This window comes from Acinonyx jubatus, chromosome A2, assembly GCF_027475565.1.
Source record: "Acinonyx jubatus isolate Ajub_Pintada_27869175 chromosome A2, VMU_Ajub_asm_v1.0, whole genome shotgun sequence".
In the NCBI taxonomy this organism is placed as follows: Eukaryota; Metazoa; Chordata; class Mammalia; order Carnivora; family Felidae; genus Acinonyx; species Acinonyx jubatus.
In genome coordinates, this window is record NC_069383.1 from 23,371,817 (window position 1) to 23,391,864 (window position 20,048).

A 20,048-nucleotide genomic window follows, 5' to 3' on the forward strand; every position below is an offset into this window, starting at 1 on the left:
CAGGATCCCCAAACAGTCAGTGGTGGCCAGTTGTGAGGCTTTCTTCCTTTTCCAGTGTATACCTTGGGCGAAAGAACAAAGCGTCAAGCTGGCTTCAATGGGGAGGACTGAGGGTATCTCTCAAGTCCTCTCTGGCCTCTATGCAAAGCTAATTGCTAAGCCTAGAGCTCCATCTGGCTTCACTTTCAGAGAAGGAGTTTGAAAAACGGGTGTTATGGAGATTGCAAAGGATCAACACAAGAGACCTCAATCCATTATCTTCTCTACACCCTGTGGAATGGGAGACAGTGAAGATCGGACATCTGTCTGCTCAATATAGTCCCACTTTCAGAACTGGTCATAAGGAAGAAGGTATCTGGAAACAACTCCTGGAAGAAGTCGACAAGAAACCATGGATGAACTGAAAACTTTGAAATTATAGGCCATGGACTTGGTACACACTGAACTTCTTTTAGCTTATTTGTCAGCAAAGATGTGCTAGCCGTCAATACCATTGACCACGGAGGCATCCATACATACACCTGAGGGCTAATCAGTCAGGGGCTAGTCTACAAGTTTTTCTATCTTGCAGAGATGGCTCCCGTGCTGAATTATTTTTAAATCAACACTACCACTTTTCCTTGTTCCCAAACTCAGGCATTTGGGGGCTCCTGGCAGAGGTATAAATAGGTATAATTACAAGGACTGAACATATTCCTTTTCCCATGTAAGCATGGAGGTCAGATACTTGACTAAATAGACAGCACCTGTTATAGAACTTAAAAATAAGATGTAGAGGGGTGCCTGGGTGGCTCAGTCAGTTAAGCATCCGACTTCGGCTCAGGTCACAATCCCATGGTTCGTGGGTTCGAGCCCTGTGTCTGGCTCTGTGCTAACAGCTCAGAGCCTGGAGCCTGCTTTGGATTCTGTGTCCCTCTCTCTCTGGCCCTCCCCCTGCTCACGCTCTGTCTCTCTCTCAAAAATAAACAAACACTTCAAAAAACATAAGGTGCAGAAAGTCTTACAGTATCTAATTTTTTAGGGCATTGGGCAGCCAGAATGATGCGGTAGAAAAAAGACAGAATATCTTCCTCTCCCATCAATGCTGCACATGTAGGTGTAATGAGGCAACAGGGGATTTAGGACCCTTAGACTGAGATAAGAAACTGATGTTTGTGTAGCACAGTGTGTGCCAGATTTTTAAGCAGCATTTTAAAAATTAAATCAGATCTTTAAGTCCTTACCCCAGGAGACAAAGCATTACCCATTTCAAAGGCAAGAAAACCAAGGCTCTGAGTCATTATATAATATTGGTCAAATTATACAACTTGTAAATGGAAGAGCTAGTCAAGTGAGCCTGACTTAAGAGGTCCAGTCTCTTTCCACAGGACCACAGGCTAGAGAAATTGCACAGCAGTGCATAGTCAGGGCTTACCCTGTGAGTCTGAAACTAAGACCCAGGCACCCATGCTCCCATCTTTCACAGAAGAGGAGCCAAGCCCTGCTGTAGGGGGGTGAAACCTGCCAGTGGCTCATAGGTTTCATTGCTGGCCCCTGCATTCTCCTTCGCAACTGGAGTGGCACCAGCTTTGAGCCATTACCATCTACCCAAACTGTTTTAGCCCTTAGTTTAGGTAAAGACAAGTCAAAGTAGCAGAAGATTCTTAGAGGGAAGAAAACATCTTGCATACAGGAAGAACCAGTTTAATTTGTCAACTAAGAGAGGTGGCTATTAGAAAACTGGCTCAAAAATGGCCACTCTACTGGTAGTTGAGGAAGAAGAAGGAAGTTGGATTCACCCTTTAGTTTCCGATTTAGTCAGGCAAAAGCTGATCTGGAAACAAATCTCTGTCAGAGTAATTTATTTCTTCCCTTTGGTTGGATGTAGTCAAGTTCTGGGTGTCAGGACCCTTTAATCCCAAACCATGGATGCTGGCATCTTGTGTTGTCCAGCTAAGGGCAGAACACAGAGGGCTTGGGGGACCTAGAACCACACTCTAGTTTCTCTATACTTTTCAACTCCCTGGGGTGATGGTTCTGAGAAAGCAGGTTCTTTACACACATAGCAGGGGGTGGGTTGGGGGAAAGATATTAGTGGAATGGCCTACCATCGAATAAGGGACCCAAGGCTAAGGCCATTCAAATATGCTATTGTTAACCACTTCAACTTTTCACATCTTTGCCCTGCAGTAGGCTCTCCAGCCTGTTGCCAAGAAACGTCACTCATCTCTTGAATTCCTAGTTCACAGAAGCAAGCAATACTCTCAAGATAAGAATCCATTTTAAGAATATTTTATTTATGTTTTGAGATTACATAGTCATTATTGCTGATCTAATACAATCACTTAGACATAAAGATTTCCAAGATCCTCTCAGAAACGGTGATCCTTAGAGGTTTTATTTCCTTTCAGTAAGATGACAATGAGAACTAGATGATTATATATATAATATATATATATTATATATATATAGTTTAGTTTATTCTCTACATATAATTTGCTGGTGTTGCCTATTTTCTTTCCATAATTTCCTTTATTAAAAAAGCTTAATGCAACAATGCATTTTGATTTCTTTTTTTTAAAACCATGACAAAGTTAATTTTGAGAAAACCACAGGAGCAGCAATTTCAGATCTGTTCAGAGAAAAGCCAAGCAGCAAAAAAGCTTTGCAGGAGTATGTGGCCATGGGGAGCCGTGCTCATATGGGAGGGTAGGTTGAGGAGGTAGGAGGGCAGACAGAAGGTAGACCAGATACCTTTTTTCTTTTTTTAACGAGGAAAACAAAAAACAAAAAACAAAAACCCTGAATTTCCATTAAGAAGGCAAATGAGACCTTGAAAACTAGCAGAAATTCATTGCAGAAAAAATGCTAAGTATCTCCACCAGCCAGGGCCATATACAAACAGATAATTCGTCTTCTTTCCTATGCTTCCAGATACCTGAATGCATCTAAGGTGAGAGCTTGAGGGAAGAAGACACATTTTGTTCTCTGATTCCAAGGGTAGAGGGAATAATGACCAAATTCCAACACTAAGGTAGAACCCAAATACTCAGGAGGCCTGGGCCTCCTTCTTCTTAATGGTTGATGACATGGGGTCCCTAGAGAGAAAGGAAAGGGGGTCATCTGAAACTCAGAGGCAAATAACTCACCATGGGCAGCAACACTGGCAATCAAACTTAGAGGCCCAAAGGTGGCTCCTTTTTTATTTGGAATGGGTCTCTTCACTATAACAAGGCAGGGTGTGCTCTGTCAGGATCAGTAACTAAGTAATACTGCTCCCTAGAGAACTCGGCTTTACTGAGAAACAGCAAGTTATGGTTTTTGGCTTATGAACATAACAGGCTAGAGTCCAGATATCTACCTAATGGAATCTGCCCTTGGTAAAAGTTACAAAGACCTGTATCCAGTTAACTAATACAAAAGAGATGCAATTAATACAAAACTCAGAACTGGGTAGGCAAAAGGAAGAACTGAGAGGTCTAGTAGAATTTTCAGCATTTACAATCTTCCTCATGAAAGAATATAGCCATATATGTGGCACTTTTCCGGTATGTGCTAAGACATAAAGCCTCTGAGGAACCAGACTCTCTAGGCTGAGACTGCATACTATTTAATGAAGCAAACAGCCATTTATCCAAAGGCCACCTCTCTACCTCCAAAAGGAAGGTCACTTCCAGACTAGCTCTGAAAGTATATATGAACGCCAGGGGAAGTTGAACAAAGTGGAGGTAGGTGAGGAGGTTATAGTGATCCTGGGTGGTCTGGTGGTGTTTCCTTGAGTTACCTTGGTCTTGAGACTATGAGGCAGACCAGGGTAGGAAAAAAAAAAGGGGGGGAAACAAACCAACAAACATGAGAGTGTTAAAGAAAGTTGTCAGCGGGGGAAAGGGACTCATTTCATTCAAGATTTCTAGGGCCACTCCAGACTTTAACTCTTAGAACAAGTCTGGTCCCAGTGAAACCCTTAAGACCAACATGTCAGTCTCCAAAAGGTATCCAACTCTTACGTGGGACATAAAATTTCAGGCTGCTTGCATTACTAGTTTTTTGTAATGTTGGAGTTACTCAAGAAACTACCTCTGAATTATAGAGTCTTAAGATGAAAGAGGCAAGAACATAAAAATATATCCCAGCAGAGAAGAAAACCACAGACTAAATCGTAGAGACATCAGATCCCAGTTTCATCAATGGCAATGGCCAAAGAAATGAAATGTCTGATGAAGTTGAAACTAGTCAAACTAGCTTTAATCATTTGGACACAGTTTACAGTGTCACCTCTGTATAGCTTACCCAGTTTAGCTGCAGAGCCCTTCCCAGGAGACAAATAAATACATTCTGCTTCTTTAGAGTGACAAGCTGCGGGCGTGAGTGACCTGTCCCACTTCCAGAGCCCTACACCCCCCAGATCCATTGGAAAGTTCATCTTTCCTTGCTCAGTTTCAAAAGCAGTTTTAGGCAGTAAGAGGAAATTTCAGGAAGCAGAGTTTCTCTCCTTTTCTGAGACAGTGCCAGTCTAGAGGGAACTTCCCGGGAAACTGTCCAGTTAAATGACAAGTAAAACTATGGGCCCCACTGGGGCTAGCCCCCACTTCCTGAGCAGGGGTTAGCTGGGTTAGAAAGATGGCAAGACAAATATCTGACAAACACCGGAGCTGCTGAGGAAATAATGGAGGCACATCCCTCTTGGACCCAGAAAGTGTTAAAATAGACATGACTATTCAAGGAAGAAAGGAGTCCTGGGTAAGGAAGAAGACTCCAAGTTAGCACAGGCATAGCTAAGTTTTTGGTGTAGCTTGCCAAAGCCATAACATATACTCCTTCCTTCCCAGTCATTCTATAAAGAAGGCAGTGATAGTGATGGTCAAGGCTGGGAACTTAGGCCATGTTGACTCGGTAGCTTCCAAAAGGCCTAACCTAGGAAAGGGCCAAAGCTGAGAAAGGCAGCTGCAGGAAATTTATTCTAAAAAACCCAGGGAACAAGGAGTCTGGAATCCCTGGACTAACTCCTGAACCTGGACAAGAGACATATGACCATTGCTGAGGATTCCAAGTCAACGGGGAATGATGCAAAAAATGCACTGGGAAGGATTACCCCATTTCTTTCCTTCCTCAGCCTGTCCCTTGTGGCTCTCACAGCCTTCCGGGCAGTAACCACACTTTGGGCCAAGGCAACAGGCACAGGATTCTAGGTTTTAATAAATAAATAACCTAACATATAGGGTGAGCACGGCGAGCAGCTGATTGGAGAAGCAGCTTGCTGGGTTCTTTCCTGTATAGGAGTGGAGAAAAGACTTGGAGTTCTATTCCTTAAAACTTCTTCTGGCTTGAATTACAGGAACTTAATACCTAGAGGGAGAAAGAAAGATGAGACTATGATGTTATCAGCTTATGAGGATGCTGGGACATGAAGAGCCCACCTAAAGGTACAGCAGGTAGATAGGGATTTTTCTGGAGTGGATGGTGAGGGTAAATACTTGTGGTGCTTTTTCACATCAGTGAAAATGCCCAGTATTTCTCTATAAAGAGGTAAAAATAATATTAAGATGAAATGGAGAAAGGCAAATTCAGAAAAGGGAACACTATTTAATGTCTGGAGAAAGCCTCAAAGAGTCCTTTGGGGGTGGTACTGAGGGGGGAGTGGGTTTATTTTTCTGAGTTCATGTAAATGTAGTAAAAGTTGTAAAGACCAATTTCAGTGCAGAAAGCTCTTTACTACCCGGGTTTCTCTGTTTTCTGGGGGGGGGGGGGGGGGGGGGCCCAAGGCACCTGTAGTAATTAGGCTTGAAAGGCCCATTCTTGTTGAGTCCCAGATACTTGGCCTGTTCATCTGTCAGCTCCGTCAGGTGGGCATCAAAGGTGGGCAGGTGTAGGCTTGCCACATACTCATCTGGAACAGACCACAGAAGCCCTGGTATAAACATTCATGCCTCTTGTCTGGCTGTGCTCGCCAGGCTAGGCCTTAAAAAGTTGGGAGACACCTTCTAATTCTCGGAGCTGAAAGAAAAATGCTCAACTTTGGCTCACCGGCCCAGAATTCTAAGGAGTGGTTGCTTGAGCTTCAAGCCCAGTGTTTTTCAAAACTGTAACACTTCTTTCTTACCAGCTGTTTCATCCTTGAATCTTTCCTTCTCCCCAGAAAGGTAAGGGAGACATGAAAGAAGCAATAGTTCTTAGGGTCTAAAAGAAAGGATGGGATAGCAAGGGAATAAAAGATGGGAAACTCTGTACTTTGGGCGACTCAGAAAAACTAACACCCGAGGAAACTGGAAAGGAATATCTAAGAATGATACTACACTGTTTGCTTTGCTTTTAGTATCCTTAGTTATGGGCTCTGTCTATATTCTATTGCCTGAATACATATTATTCAGAATTTTATGTCATTTTTCTAACTATTTGTTTGGTCTTCCTAACTTCATTATATATTCAGCCAAAATATAGACTGTTCTATTTCTTTTATATCCTTCCAAAGGATATATTAAAGGGAAAATATGTCAACACCTAACAGTTGCTATGCATCAAGTGCTAAAGCAAAACAAAACCAGAAGCTGATTTATTCCCTGATCTTTGCCTCAGGAGTTTGTAAACACACTGTATCAGTTCAGGTGCTTGAGGCGCGTTCTTTAAATTTTCAAGAGTTTAATGTTTCCCTTATATGAAACACCCGCATGACTAGTCTTAACAGAAGCTATTCAGTCTTTCCTTTGGCCCTGACAATGAGGCCAGAGTTAGAAGATGTAGTATGAAAAGTCTTCTCAGTCTGAGGAAAGTCTGGAAGGGGCTATGCAGCAGCCTAGAATTGGAATAAGTCAGATGTCACAAGGTGGAAGATGAGTCCTCTTTCTTAGGGGAAGATTTTTTTCTCCTTTGAGATTCTTGCATATAAGATACTTTAAGAGAAAAAAATCCTTGAAATTCACAGGTAGGCAAATCATAGCAAAATGTAATGACTTCACTAGGACAACTCATGTGGAAAATGTGATAAATCAATCAGTAATGAAACCTAGGAATCCTAGCTCCTACTTTAGAAGGCACAGATATCTTCCCCACCCCCTTTCCATAAGAAATTTAGTGCCCCAAACTTCATTTAGCCTCTCACTCTGAACTACTTGGGAACGGACAGGGATGGAAGAGCGCATGCTTACCCATTTTCTTGGGCAACAGGTAGACATCCTGCTTATAGCGACCCTCAGGAGCATTGTAAAGCTCTATCAAGGCAAGAGCCTAGAAAAGCAGAGAGATGGATGCTGATGTGCCATATCAAGTGAAACCCTGATGGTCTGATGACCCATTCCAGCCCACTGCTTTCCGCTCTGATGGCCCTACCTGAGTAGTGGCGGTGATTGAGAGCACAAATGTAGGCACTGTGGAGCAGCTTAGGTTCAGCAGACGGCCCTGGAGAGAAGGGTTAAGACACAGATGAGTTAGGACAAAGTCTCTAGCCTTTGAGGAGCGAAGGACGCACACAACTGCAATTTTCCAAATACTTCCAACTAACATTGCTGGACAAAAAGTAGGTGTTCGATAAATAGAAATGAATTGGTCGACATTTAAGTGGAATTAAAAACTTCTGGAAAATCTGATGAAGGTAATGGATAAAAGATCTCTGGGATTATGTAAAAAGGAATAGAGACGGTCACGTGATACTGAGGCTTATGCCAAGGAAGGGTATGCTTCTCTTGAATTTCATACTTTCTGCAACAGAATATCCTCCTTCAGAGGCATTGGCATTCTTTTGAAAGACTGTTGTAAGCAAGGATGTAGTCAAGTCCAGGGGCAACCTCTCCAGGTTGTGAGGGGAGGTATCTTTGGACTTAGTAAGCTGTGATGATTTCTGTGCTTCTTCTGCAGTTTGGTTCTCCTGAATGCAAGGGTATTCTTGTATTTCTAGTGGATGATTCAGAGAATACAAGGGCTGGAGGCTACTGGAGATTGCTATCCTTTCCTATTTTGTTCCCTAGGAAGCTTGACCACCTTTTTTTTTGCTGAAACATAGTAGCCAAAAACCATGGTGCTTGCTTTTGTCACCAAAATCACTAGATGGGACCTCCCAGGGCAACTAGAAATAAGTCACCAGACAGCTGGCTGATATAAAAGCAATTAATGAATATTTAACAACCTGCTCATCCCTTCCCTGTACAAGCTCCTTTCTCGTGAAGGAGTAATCCAGTCCCTTTACAGATGCCCTAAAGTATGTGAGAAGGTGAGATAAGGTGGAAAAAGGTAAAGAGAACAGTAAGGGTACTCCAGCATAAATTTAAGGGTCCCTCCGTGAAGATGGTGTATCTTTTACATCTTCATATTAAAAGTTTCCTTAATTTTAAAAAAAGGAAGGAAAACTGACAGAAAATCAAACCTCAAGAAACGTATTATTATCGTTCTTGTTATTTTGGTATCTTTCTCTGAAGAAGAGAAACTGTCAAGGTAAGAACAGCGGGCATTGATATTGCCGTCAGGAATCTAAGACTAGGGAAGAGGAGCTTTCAAGAAAGGAAAAGTAGCCAAAATTGACACGGAAGGCTAAGTGGGATGAAAGTGAAGAGTAAGTCTGAGCCAGAAGAAGTCAGGACAGGGAAATATTAATCATACGACCAATAGACAGCTGGGTGCCTACTACACATCTGGTTCAACTCAGAGGAATGTCACTCAAAAACATGATCTATCAGCAAAGACTGTCCTAGAGCTTGCCTACAACAGTCTTAGGTACAGTCAGGAATATCTGCTTTGTGCTTACTGATTAAGCCATCCCGCAAATGACATTATCTCTTTGTAGGCATCGCTCAAAGTGGCATTGGCTCTATCTGCTAATTCTTCCACAGTAAGAGTCATTATCTGACGCTACCTGTAGATTGACACAGAGAGACAGGATAATTGCGGAAAAGTAAGGAACCAAAATAGTTTCTTAATTGCTGAATGAAAAGACCTTTCACAATCAGATGTAAAATCCACTGGTAAAGTAGTTAAGCTTGTGCTCAAAAAATGAGAGAACATGTGGAGGAGGGGACGTGGATATTGCAGTCTTTCCTGTCAGGGGTGAATTTCTCTTATCAGTCTTAGGTCTTACCTCTGCCAGCAATACTATCCTCTTGCCATCAGGCCATATTACATGGTCAACTTGGGATCTCACTCGCTCCCAGGTCAGTTCTGGTGTCCGCAGACTCGCCTGGAACACACACACAGCAAGTACATCATCGGCCACGACTTGTCCCACTTTATGGAAAGATGTTGAAGGGAGCCATTTCAAATAGCAAGTTGAAAGGAGCAACCAACATGCCAGATGGAGAATACCTTTCCCAGGTTGGTTAGGACTGTTCCATTTCAAGGTATTTAATCTTAGGCCCAGCCAGGGAGGGATCACTCAGGATGTCATTCCACAACATACACTGTATGCCCACTCTCTGCTGAGCACAGTAAAAGGTGCTATGGGAAATACAAAAGAAACCAAAGACATGGTTTCTGCCTTCAAAAAGCTCATACTTTAGGTGGGGACACAAAACAATGCATACGTGAAGAGGAAAAAGCCTCTAAAATTACTTATAAAGCAACATGCAAACAAGTGCAAATTGATACAAAGCAAACTGAATACACAAATGCTGAAGAGAAACAGAAAAAAGGAGGGTCGGAGCTAAGTGAGATTTGTTAGAGAAGGCTGGTTGTCCTAAATATAGCATGCTGGGGCCCGAAGTTCTGCCTTCACATCCTCATATCCCAGGTTCCACCTTCTCAATGATGGTGGTTCACCTTAAAGTTACAGAAGCTTTGTGACCTAAGTGCAAATGTGAGGTAGCCTTTAGAGAAATGCTTAATGGTAGAGTAAAGCTCCCAACAGCTCACCCTCCTTCCATTTCTGTATATTGTGTATTCGGAGAACAAGAGAAGAAATGTTAAGTTTATTAACAGCAGCAATCAAATAAATAACAGTCACAGGGTTTAGACTTAAGACAACAACTTCCTTCTTCCAATAGGCCATTCCTAAAATAGAAAGGGAGTCCATATTCTAAAACCACCCTTTGGCTCAGCTGGTAAAATTAAGAAGATCTGCCAAACAGTAGTTTTCAGACAAACAGAGAAACACTTCAGTTATACAGTACTCATTTGCTGGGTACATTCTACATTCTAGGCGATGTAGTAAATGACACTATTATAGACAAGACTGTGGGCTCCTCTGCTAGATTGTGAGCTATTTATGGACAGGGACTATATCATCTTTTAATTACCAATCTAGTGGGAAAGACAAACATAATTCTGTTTCAGTATATTCAGGACTGTATTAATGAATAAATGTACCATTTATTAGGTACATGGGAAACAAAAAGTCTTGAAATACCAAGTTTCATAATTTGGTTCAACAGAAAGAGCAATTTGGTAGTAGCTAACAAAATTTTATATGTACCTAATCTCTGACCAATCAGTTTCACCTTTAGGGCTCTATAGAAACACTTGCTCAAGTTCATAAATATAAGTGCCAAGAATGTTCAATCCAGTATTATCTGTATTAGCAAAAAATTTAATTTAACAAAGGAATAGCTAAGTAAATCTGGATAATTTCATACAATGGCATATTATGCAAATATTATATAAAAAAGTAGATCTATATGTGTTAACATGAAAACCACTCATTATTGTTAAGTGACAACACAGAGTTGCAGAACAATATACTATAACCTCAATTTTGTAAATGTTTTACTTCTTAAACATATTTATGTTGCTTGAATTTTTAAAACAAGCAACTATTGCGGCACCTGGGTGGCTCAGTCAGCTAAGTGACTCAAGTCCAACTCTTGATTTTGGCTGAGGTCATGATCTTAGAGGCGTGAGATTAAGCCCTGCATCTGGCTCCATGCTGAGTGTGGAGTCTGCTTAAGATTTTCTGTCTCTGTCTCTGTCTCTGTCTCTCTCTGTCCCTCTCCCCCACTTATGCTCTTGCTCTCTCTCTTTCTCTCTCTCTCTCTCAAATTAAAAAAAAAGGAAGTATTACTTTACAGTTAGAATTAATTTTTTAAATAAATCAACACTGTAAATAGAGTTAAAAAGAATTTAAGCAAACAGACCACTTTGGGAAGTTAAGGATATACAAAGTAAATCCATTAGCCTTTAGAAATAACAACATAGAGGGCAAGAGACAAAAGATACTCCTTGGTAACACGAGCATTTTTTTGTTGAGATGTTGGAACTTTAAAGTATTTTAGGTTCTTAGTGTCTCACAGTCATAATTTTCCAGAGGACAAGCAATCTTGGATGGGCAGTAAAGAGGTGACACCATGATAAAAGGAGTCCCCTGTCTTAGGATATGGTGGAATCAAGGAAGAGACACTTCTTATCAACATCATAAAATGATCAATGCTTTGTTGAGGCAGTGTGCTGGAGCACTGGAATGGCTATGGTGCAAGAAAAAGACCTGAGGGTCAGTTTAAAACAGGGTTCAAAGAGACACTAAGTTAAATGATCTCTAACACTGCCCGGGCAGCTCCAACAACCTAGTAAGTTTATCTGACAGTGACAGTCCTTGAAAGAAGGATTTCCTATGGCCAGCATAGTTTTATATGAATTTCTCTTAAAGGCATCAAATTGTCTTTTCTGTTGATTTACAGTCATTTAGCAACCTACCAGGAAAAAGGTTCCTTACAGAGACTATGTTCCCAAACAAGGTGTATATCTCACTGTGAATGACCATGCTTGCACAAACTGGTATTATGTGATTTTGGATAGTACACATCAATTTGTTTTTAGGGAAACAACTGTGGTTCTAGTGCTGCAAAAATAGCAAGTCTCAGGTTCTAATTCTTTTGCTGGTGGAAACTTTTAAAGCATGTGTACATAATGGTTTAGCCACTTGAAGTGTGAAGGTTACAGTCATAAAGGCCATCTATGTGATGTATATGGGTAAGGAGGTCTGTTTTCAAGAGAAGAGGAAACACATAAAAGAAAGACATGGCCAAAAGGCAGCTAGGAGCGCAATCCAGTCACAGGTTCCCTAAGTTTTCACAGCATTAATATACAGGAAAAAAAATGCAGTTTTCTAAATGTCCAACTCTTTTGATGAGCTATTCCTTCCAAGAAACACAGCAGTCAACATCTCTAGGTTAGGTAAAACTATAAATTCCTACAAACAAAACAAAACAAAACAAAACAAAACACTTACATTTTTGATTGCTAAAAATATCTGGGTAAAATTTACTGAATCATTCTCCTTTGCAGTTTCACTGAGATTACTTATAGAGATTCTCCTCTTTTTTCCACTCTCTGCACCCAAGCCATTTAGCAAGTCCCACTGGGCCTACATTCACAATATATTACCTTCATTGCTTACCCATGTCATCTGAGCTCCCACTTTCTCTCATAACTGGAAATACTGAAAGAGCCTCTATTGTCCCTACCACTACTCAAGCTCCAGAAGTGTTTTCTTTAAAATTTTTTTTTTTACATTTATTTATTTTTGAGAGACAGAGACAGAGCGTGGGCAGGGGAGGGGCAGACAGAGAGGGAGACACAGAATCCGAAGCAGGCTCCAGGCTCCGAGCTGTCAGCACAGAGCCCGACGCAGGGCTCGAACCCACGAACCGTGAGATCACGACCTGAGCCGAAGTTGGATGCTTAACCGACTGAGCCATCCAGGCGCCCCAGAAGTGTTTTCTTTATACCACAGTCAGAGTATTCTGTTAAAACAAGTCATATTTTTTTCAGTTACCTGGTTAAAACTTTCCAATTGGAATGCTTCCACCCCACCTTTTTTTTAAGTAACCTTTACGTCTAACATGGGGCTTGAACGACTCACACGCTCTACTGACGGAGCCAGCTAGGTGCCGCTGGAATGGCTTCCAATGGCTTCCACTATACCCAGAATAAAATCTGAGGTCCTTATTGTGGCCTACAAAGGCCTACATAACCCACTGCCCTCCTTCAGCTGCCTCTTATTCTCATCCTTTGCCTATCCTGTTCCTGCCATGATGGCCTTTTTCCTGTTCCCCAAACATAAAGCACGTTTCTAACTCAGCATCTTTTTACTCACCATTCTCTCTGAATAGAATGTTCAGATACCTTGTTCCTTCCATTCATTCAGGTTTTTGTTCAAATGTTATCTCCTCAAAGAGACCTTCCTTGATCACCTTAACTAAAATAGCATCCTCAATGGCCTCACTTTGCTGTTTTTCTTCCATACGAGGCACTAACTGACAAAACTATCTGTTGATTGTCTGTATCCCACACTAGAATATAAGTACCACGAGAGCAGGAATATTGTTCACTGTTTCTTCAGCCAGTAAATACTCAACACAGAGCAGAGAAATTATTCAATTCATATTATTCAATACAAATTAAATTGTGAATGAACATTTTGATTTCAATTAGATGAATCTGCCATTTCCTTAAATTTCATTTTATATGCCCAGGACACTACCATCAAAGGTTGAGTAATTTAACTTTTCCAAAGTCCTTCTGAGCCTGTCCCTTTCTGGACCATTTAGTTTAGTCATATACCTTCTGCTAAGAAAAGCACAAAGAGAATTGAGGCATGGCCCTTGGCTAGTGTCAGTGCCAGATATTAGAGGCTACCTAGCAATACATACAAAACTAGGTCCAGTATCAACACAACAGCCAGGGTGAGCCTTTTTTAAAAGTCAGATTATTACAAATCCTATAATGGCACCCTATTTCTCTCAGAATATAATCAGGAGTTCTTACAATGGCCTGTGAGGCTCTGTAAGATCCGGCCCCTTCTTTCTGACCTCATCTACTTTTCCCTGCCCCATACTCATTTATCTCAACCACATTGGCCTCATTGTTGATCCTCAAACAGACTAGGCGTATTCCTGCCTCAGGGCGTTTGCTCTGGCTGTTCTTAAAATGTTCTTCACCTAAAAGTCCACCTTGCTAATTCCTTCAAGTCTGCTCAAACATCACCTTTTTAATGAGGGTTATACCTTGATCCCACTCTTTAAAATTACAACCTGGCACTCCTGATTCCTCTTACTATACTCCACTTTTTCTTTTTTCCATGTGCTTTTGTCTTCTAACATACTACATGAACTATGTTTATTGCCTTTTTTATCCTTTAAAATGTAATAAGCTCTCTGAGGGCAAGAATCTTTGCCTGTTTTGTTCACTGACTCCAAGCATCTAGAATAGCACCTGGCATATAGCAATCACACAATAAATATTTATGACTGAAGGTAGAGTTTCTTGGCGTTTATCCTGCAAGATTACTTATGTCTGGATTGCCTTTAGAAGAGGGATTACCGTCACAATTTGAAGTTAACCTAGAAATCATGAGGAGGTAATACTACATACAATGTACAGGAAAACAAAACAAAATAAAACAAAAACTGGACTAGAATAAAAAAAAACTGAATTTTGGGCTCCAATTTAATTTTTGAATCAATGTATATGACAACAATGGACTTAAGTTCTTAGTTTCCCAAATGAAAATCAGGGATGAGAATAATGCCTTGTGGGATTGTCAAGAGGATGAAATAAGATTAAGTAAAAATGTAAAAATTATATGATTGCATTTGGAATTGTTTTTATTTAAGCACTTGAGTGTTTAGGAGAGAAAATTCCTTCCCCCTTCCCTTACTCAGAAGATTTCTTTTTAGAGTTCAGAGCATGACTACTTCCCTTAAGCCTTTTCCCATCTGGGGGCTCTATAAGCAGGTTAATCCAGAAAAGGACAATCATGTGCTAGACAGTTTTAGAAATATTAATATCTTTGACTATTTAGTAAAAGGGAGTATGGCATATAAGTGAAACTTAACAAAAGAAAAAAACCCATTCAATATTTAAATTTCAATATTGAAAAGAGAAATGACTCTTTTGGGGCACCTGGGTGGCTCAGTCGGTTAAGCATCCGACTTCAGCTCAGGTCATAATCTCACAGTTTGTGGGTTTGAGTCCCGCATCGGGCTCCGTACTGACAGCTTGGGTCAGTGTCTTCCCTCTCTCTGCCCCTCTCCTGCTCATGCTCTGTCTCTCTCTGTCTCTCAATAATAAATAAACGTTAAAAAAAAAAAAAGAAAAAAAGAAATGACTCTTTATGAGCAAAATATTATGATGATAAAACAAAGTAATGGAGCCATGCCACTCAGAAACCTTAAGGGCAGAAATAGCCTTCAGTGTTTCCAGCTATTTTTAATAACAGAAGAATAGAGCACAAGTTAAAAAGAGAAATCATTTAAAATAGATATTATCCAACAGGCTCTCAATATATCAACTGATCCTTACCTGGCAATGCTGGAGCTCAATCAGAGCAGCCCTCAGGGGAGATGAAAGCATGCTTTGCTTGAGCCATTTACCCAGAGAGAAATACAGTTGTGCCAGAAAAATGCCATAAAAATTTAAAACCAGAGTGAAAGTCACACTGAGAGATACTTTGGTAAGTCTGAAAAGAAATAAATAACACTTCTATTAACTATTACTTGGGCAACTTGGTAGGACCAAGTGTTATGTTGGATTGGATAATTTGAGGGTGAATATAATCAAATTAGAGAACCAAAATGGCTTACAGTGTAAGTAGGTATCAAGCTGGGGTGGAAGAAAATAATCATTTGAAATGATTGAGATGAAGAAGCTTTATAGTATCCACAAGCATAGGTCACAGGGCTAGTAAGTGAACAGACTGTGGACAGCTCTGCTAGGACAGTCATGTTTAGGATGGCTGGTGACTCTTCCCTTTCTTCTTCCTGTTTATGTTTCTTGGGAAGGAGAGAAAAAAAAAGGCCTCAATAATGAGTTACTTAATCTTACCACATCAATCTCTGTGTTGGAATGTCCCATGTTACAAACGATGCAGCTATTCTTCATACGGTCCAAGTGCTCTCTGGTTACCACATTCTTGTTACCTTAAAAACAGAAGAGAGATCCACACGAAAAGAAATAAAGTTGGACCCCTACCTCACACCATATGTGAAATTTCACCTGACCAAACACAACAGCTAAAACTATAAAACTCTTAGCAGGGAGCGCCTGGGTGGCTCAGTTGATTAAGCGTCTGACTCTTGATTTCATCTCAGGTCATGATCTCACAGTTTGTGAGACTGAGCCCCACATCAGGCTCTGCACCAATAGCACGGAGCTTGCCTGGGATTCTCTATCTCCCTCCCTGCCCTCCCCCTGCTGATACATGCGCGTGAGCTCTCTCCTCTCTCTCTCAAAATAAATACATAAACATTAAAAAAAACTCTTAGCAGAACATAAGAATACATCTTTGTGAACTTGGGTTAGGCAATGGTTTTCCTAGCTATAACCCCTAAAGCAGAGGCAACCAAAGAAAAAATAAACTTGTGCTGCAAACCCCACCAAGAAAATGAAAAGACAACCCATATTTTGGGATATTTATTTACAAACAAATAAATGGAACAAAATATTTACAAATCATATAACTGATAAGAGATTTGTATCCAAAATTTATAAAGAACCCTTACAACTCCTTACTTAAAAGACAAATAACCCAATTTAAAAATGAGCAAAGGGAGGTGCCTGGGTGGCTCAGTCAGTTAAGTGTCCAACTGCTGATTTCTGCTCAGGTCATGATCTCACAGTATGTGAGTTCAAGCCCTGCACTGGGCTCTGTGCTGACAGTGTGGAGCTTGCTTGGGATTTCTCTCTCCTCTCTCTGCCCCTCTCTGGCATGCTTTCTCTCTCTCTCTCAAAAAAATTAAATAAATAAATAAATAAATAAACAAACAAACAAACATAATTAAAAAAAATATTTTTAAATGCGCAAAGGACCGGAGTAGACATTTCTCAAAAGCAGAAGTACAAAAGAAGATGTGCTAATGTGTACATGAAAAGATGTTCAACATTGGGGCACCTGGGTGGCTCAGTCGGTTAAGTGTCCAACTTTGGCTCAGATCGTGATTTCACAGTTTGTGAGTTTGAGCCCCACATTGGGCTCTGTGCTGACAGCTCAGAGCCTGGAGCCTGCTTCTATGTCTCCCTCTCTCTCTGCCCCTCCCTTGCTCATGCTCTGTCTCTCTCTCAAAAATAAATAAAACATTAAAAAAAAATGTTCAACATTATTAGTCACTAGGGAAATGCAAATCAAAACCACAATGAGGGGCTCCTAGCTGGTTCAGTCAGTGGAGCGTGTGACTCTTGATCTTGGGGTTGTGAGTTGGGGCGCCATATTGGGAGTAGAGATTACTTGGAAATAAAAATCTTTAAAAACCAAAACCACAGCGAAACACCATTTCACACCCACTAGGATAGCTATAATAAAAACAATAGACAATAATAGCATTGGAAAGGATGTTGAGAAATCGTAACCCCCACACATTCTTGCTGGATTGTAAAATGGTGCTGTCTATTTGAAAAAGCTTGCAATTCCTCAAAATATTAAAAGTAGAGTTATCATACATTCCAGCAATCCCAAGGTATATGTAGGCAGGTATATATATTCATAAGGACGGAAAACATGTTAACAGAAAAACACTATGCACAATGTTCATAATAGCAACATTATTCAAAATAGCCAAAAAGCGAAAACATCCCAAGTGTCCATCAACCAATAAATAAAGTGTGGTATATCCTTAAAATGAAATATAATTCAGCAAGAAAAAGGAAGGAAATATCAACACATATTACCATATGGATGAAACTTTAGAACACTATGCTAAGTGAAAAAAGCCAGTTACAAAAGACCACATACTGTAGGATTCTATGGATATGAAATGTCTAGAATAGCCAAATCTATAGAAACAGGGAAATTAGTGGTTGCTTAGGGCCAGGCAGAGGTAGAGGAAAGAATGAGCACTGACTGCTAATGGTGTGGAGTTTCTTTGTGGGTGATGAAAAGTTTCTGGAATCAGATATTGTACAATTTCACTAAAACCCACTGAACTGTATACTTTAAAACTGTAAGTTGTATGGTATATGAATTATATCTCAATAAAAAAATTAGATTGTTGTGATGGTTGTATGACCCTGTGAATTTGCTAGAAAATACTGAATTATACACTTTAAATGGATGAAATGTATGATATGTGAATCACATCTCAATAAAGCTATTAAAAAAAGACATGAGGGGATTGCTATGAAGCAAGAACAGTTTCTTATGGTCCCTCTTCTCTGCCCCCATCTCACCCTGAGGGTACAAATATATTTTCATTCTTAAATATTCTGATTTTCCTCCTCTAAAATATAATTACAAATAAAAACCAGTATTCTAGCAGTTTATGGTCCTATGATAAAGAGAAAGTAAGTATCCCAGTCCAAGGAAACTAGCCATTTCTGCATATTCCTCTCTAAAACTCCAATCTACCTCTTTGGGAATTAATACAACTATCTTTCCTACTTTCTCTAACTGCATTTTGTTTTAGGCCTGCTTTAATTATAGAGACTAGAGAGAAATACACATTAGTTTTGAAGGTAAAATAAAAAATCAAATGTACAAATTTAAGATCCGGCTGCCCAAATAAAACTTATCTCTAGTCATCCCCTTGGTAGTTGAGGATGGATGGAGATATAGAACAGTTAAAAGGGATGGAGAGAAACTTTCTTCCAGGGATGACCTAGATGACCTATACTTTTGGTCAGAGCTCTAAAGAGGTAGGAAGAATGTGAAAGATTGACTCTACAGATAGACACCTGTATCTGGCTTTTATTTCTTTAATTATTATTTTTTAAATGTTTATTTGTTTATTTTGAGAGAGAGCAAGCGAGCAGGGGAGGTGCAGAGAGAGAGGGAGAGAAAGAATCCTAAGCAGGCTCCTTGCTGTCAGTGCAGAGCCCAACAAGAGGCTCGATCTCACGATGTGAGATCAAGACCTGAGCTGAAATCATGAGTTGGACACTTAACTGACTAAGCCACCTAGATGGACCTGTATCTGGCTTTTGTCTTTTTTATTTTTTAATTTTTTAAAAGGTTTTATTTATTTTTGAGAGAGAGAGAGAGAGAGAGACATATTACAAGTGGGGGAGGGGCAGAGAGAGGTAGACACAGAATCGGAAGCAGGCTCCAGGCTCTGAGCTGTCAGCACAGAGCCCGACACGGAGCTTGAACCGCAAGATCATGACCTGAGCTGAAGTTGGACACTTAACCCCCTCTCCCTGTATCTGGCTTTTAGAGTTTAGTTTTATTCAGAACAGTTTCCAGTCATTTTTCACCTGTTCCATGAAAGCATTCCCAAATGCCAAAATGTAATATTGTGTATGTCAAAATCATACCTGTACAGGTAATAACAATATCCACTTGTCGGATGACCTCGTTTAATTTCACCAGCCGAAATCCATCCATACTGTAAAAATAAAACATGATCAATTAACCTAAAAATAGCAGTTGGGGAGCCTTTTGCCACAGAACTTCAAAAGCTGTCACTAAGTTCCTTTGGTACCCACACTGTCACTTCTTGATACAGTCAGATTATTCTTAGCAGTGAAAAATTCAAACCATCTCCTTTTTTCATACAGGACAAAATAAAGTTTCCTTTGTATCACTGCAACTTAATTCTTCCTGAAAATAAGGAGCCAGGGGTTACCGTGACTTTCTCCATCTGAATGTCTAGAAAGTACAATTTAGCCACTGAATCTTTGAAACTACTCTCCCCAAGATCATCAACGATCTCCTGGATGCACACCCCCACCCCCAAATCCTTAGACTCTTATATTACTTAATTTTCTTTGCTACATTAAACATTATTTACCTATTTTTAAAACTATACTCCTTGGAGTCCATGAAACTGTTCTTTCCTGGTTTTCCTTCTACTTTTCTGAATAGCCCTTTTCAATCTTAATCTTTAAATGTTGATACTCTGTAGAGTTCTGCCCTTGACTCTCTTCTCTATTCTTTCAGTATTTGTCCATACCCTTCCCTTGGCTGCAAATGATTCCTCTTGGTGGCTGATCTGCACAAATATACCTTTAGGTTAGATCTTTCTGAAGCTTCAGAGCCATGGATCAAATGACCTACTAGATAGCTTCTCCTGGATGTCCCATAAGAATCTCAAATTTATTGGGTTTGAAAAAACTCATTATCTTTTCTGTACTCTCAAAATCTACTGTCTCTTTTTTTATTTTCTATCTTGATCTACAGCATTACTGTTCAGCCAACTGTATGAGCCAAATAAACTAGAATGTCCTAG

The 20,048-nt window shown here is 40.2% G+C and overlaps 1 protein-coding gene across 11 annotated transcripts in view; it reads right to left on the bottom strand.

Moving 5' to 3' along the window:
- Positions 1-2,255: 2,255 nt before the first annotated feature.
- AHCYL2 (adenosylhomocysteinase like 2) overlaps positions 2,256-20,048 on the bottom strand; it is a 166,166-nt gene continuing 148,373 nt past the window's right edge. For all 11 annotated transcript variants that reach the window (XM_053218096.1, XM_053218095.1, XM_053218100.1 and 8 more), the window contains 7 exons: positions 19,135-19,205; positions 15,715-15,809; positions 9,041-9,139; positions 7,303-7,371; positions 7,122-7,200; positions 5,746-5,866; positions 2,256-5,325 (listed from right to left, as the gene is read on the bottom strand). In XM_053218096.1, the coding sequence (XP_053074071.1) occupies positions 5,319-5,325; positions 5,746-5,866; positions 7,122-7,200; positions 7,303-7,371; positions 9,041-9,139; positions 15,715-15,809; positions 19,135-19,205 (541 nt within the window). In that variant the 3' untranslated portion in view covers positions 2,256-5,318. The remainder of the gene's footprint in view (positions 5,326-5,745; positions 5,867-7,121; positions 7,201-7,302; positions 7,372-9,040; positions 9,140-15,714; positions 15,810-19,134; positions 19,206-20,048) is intronic.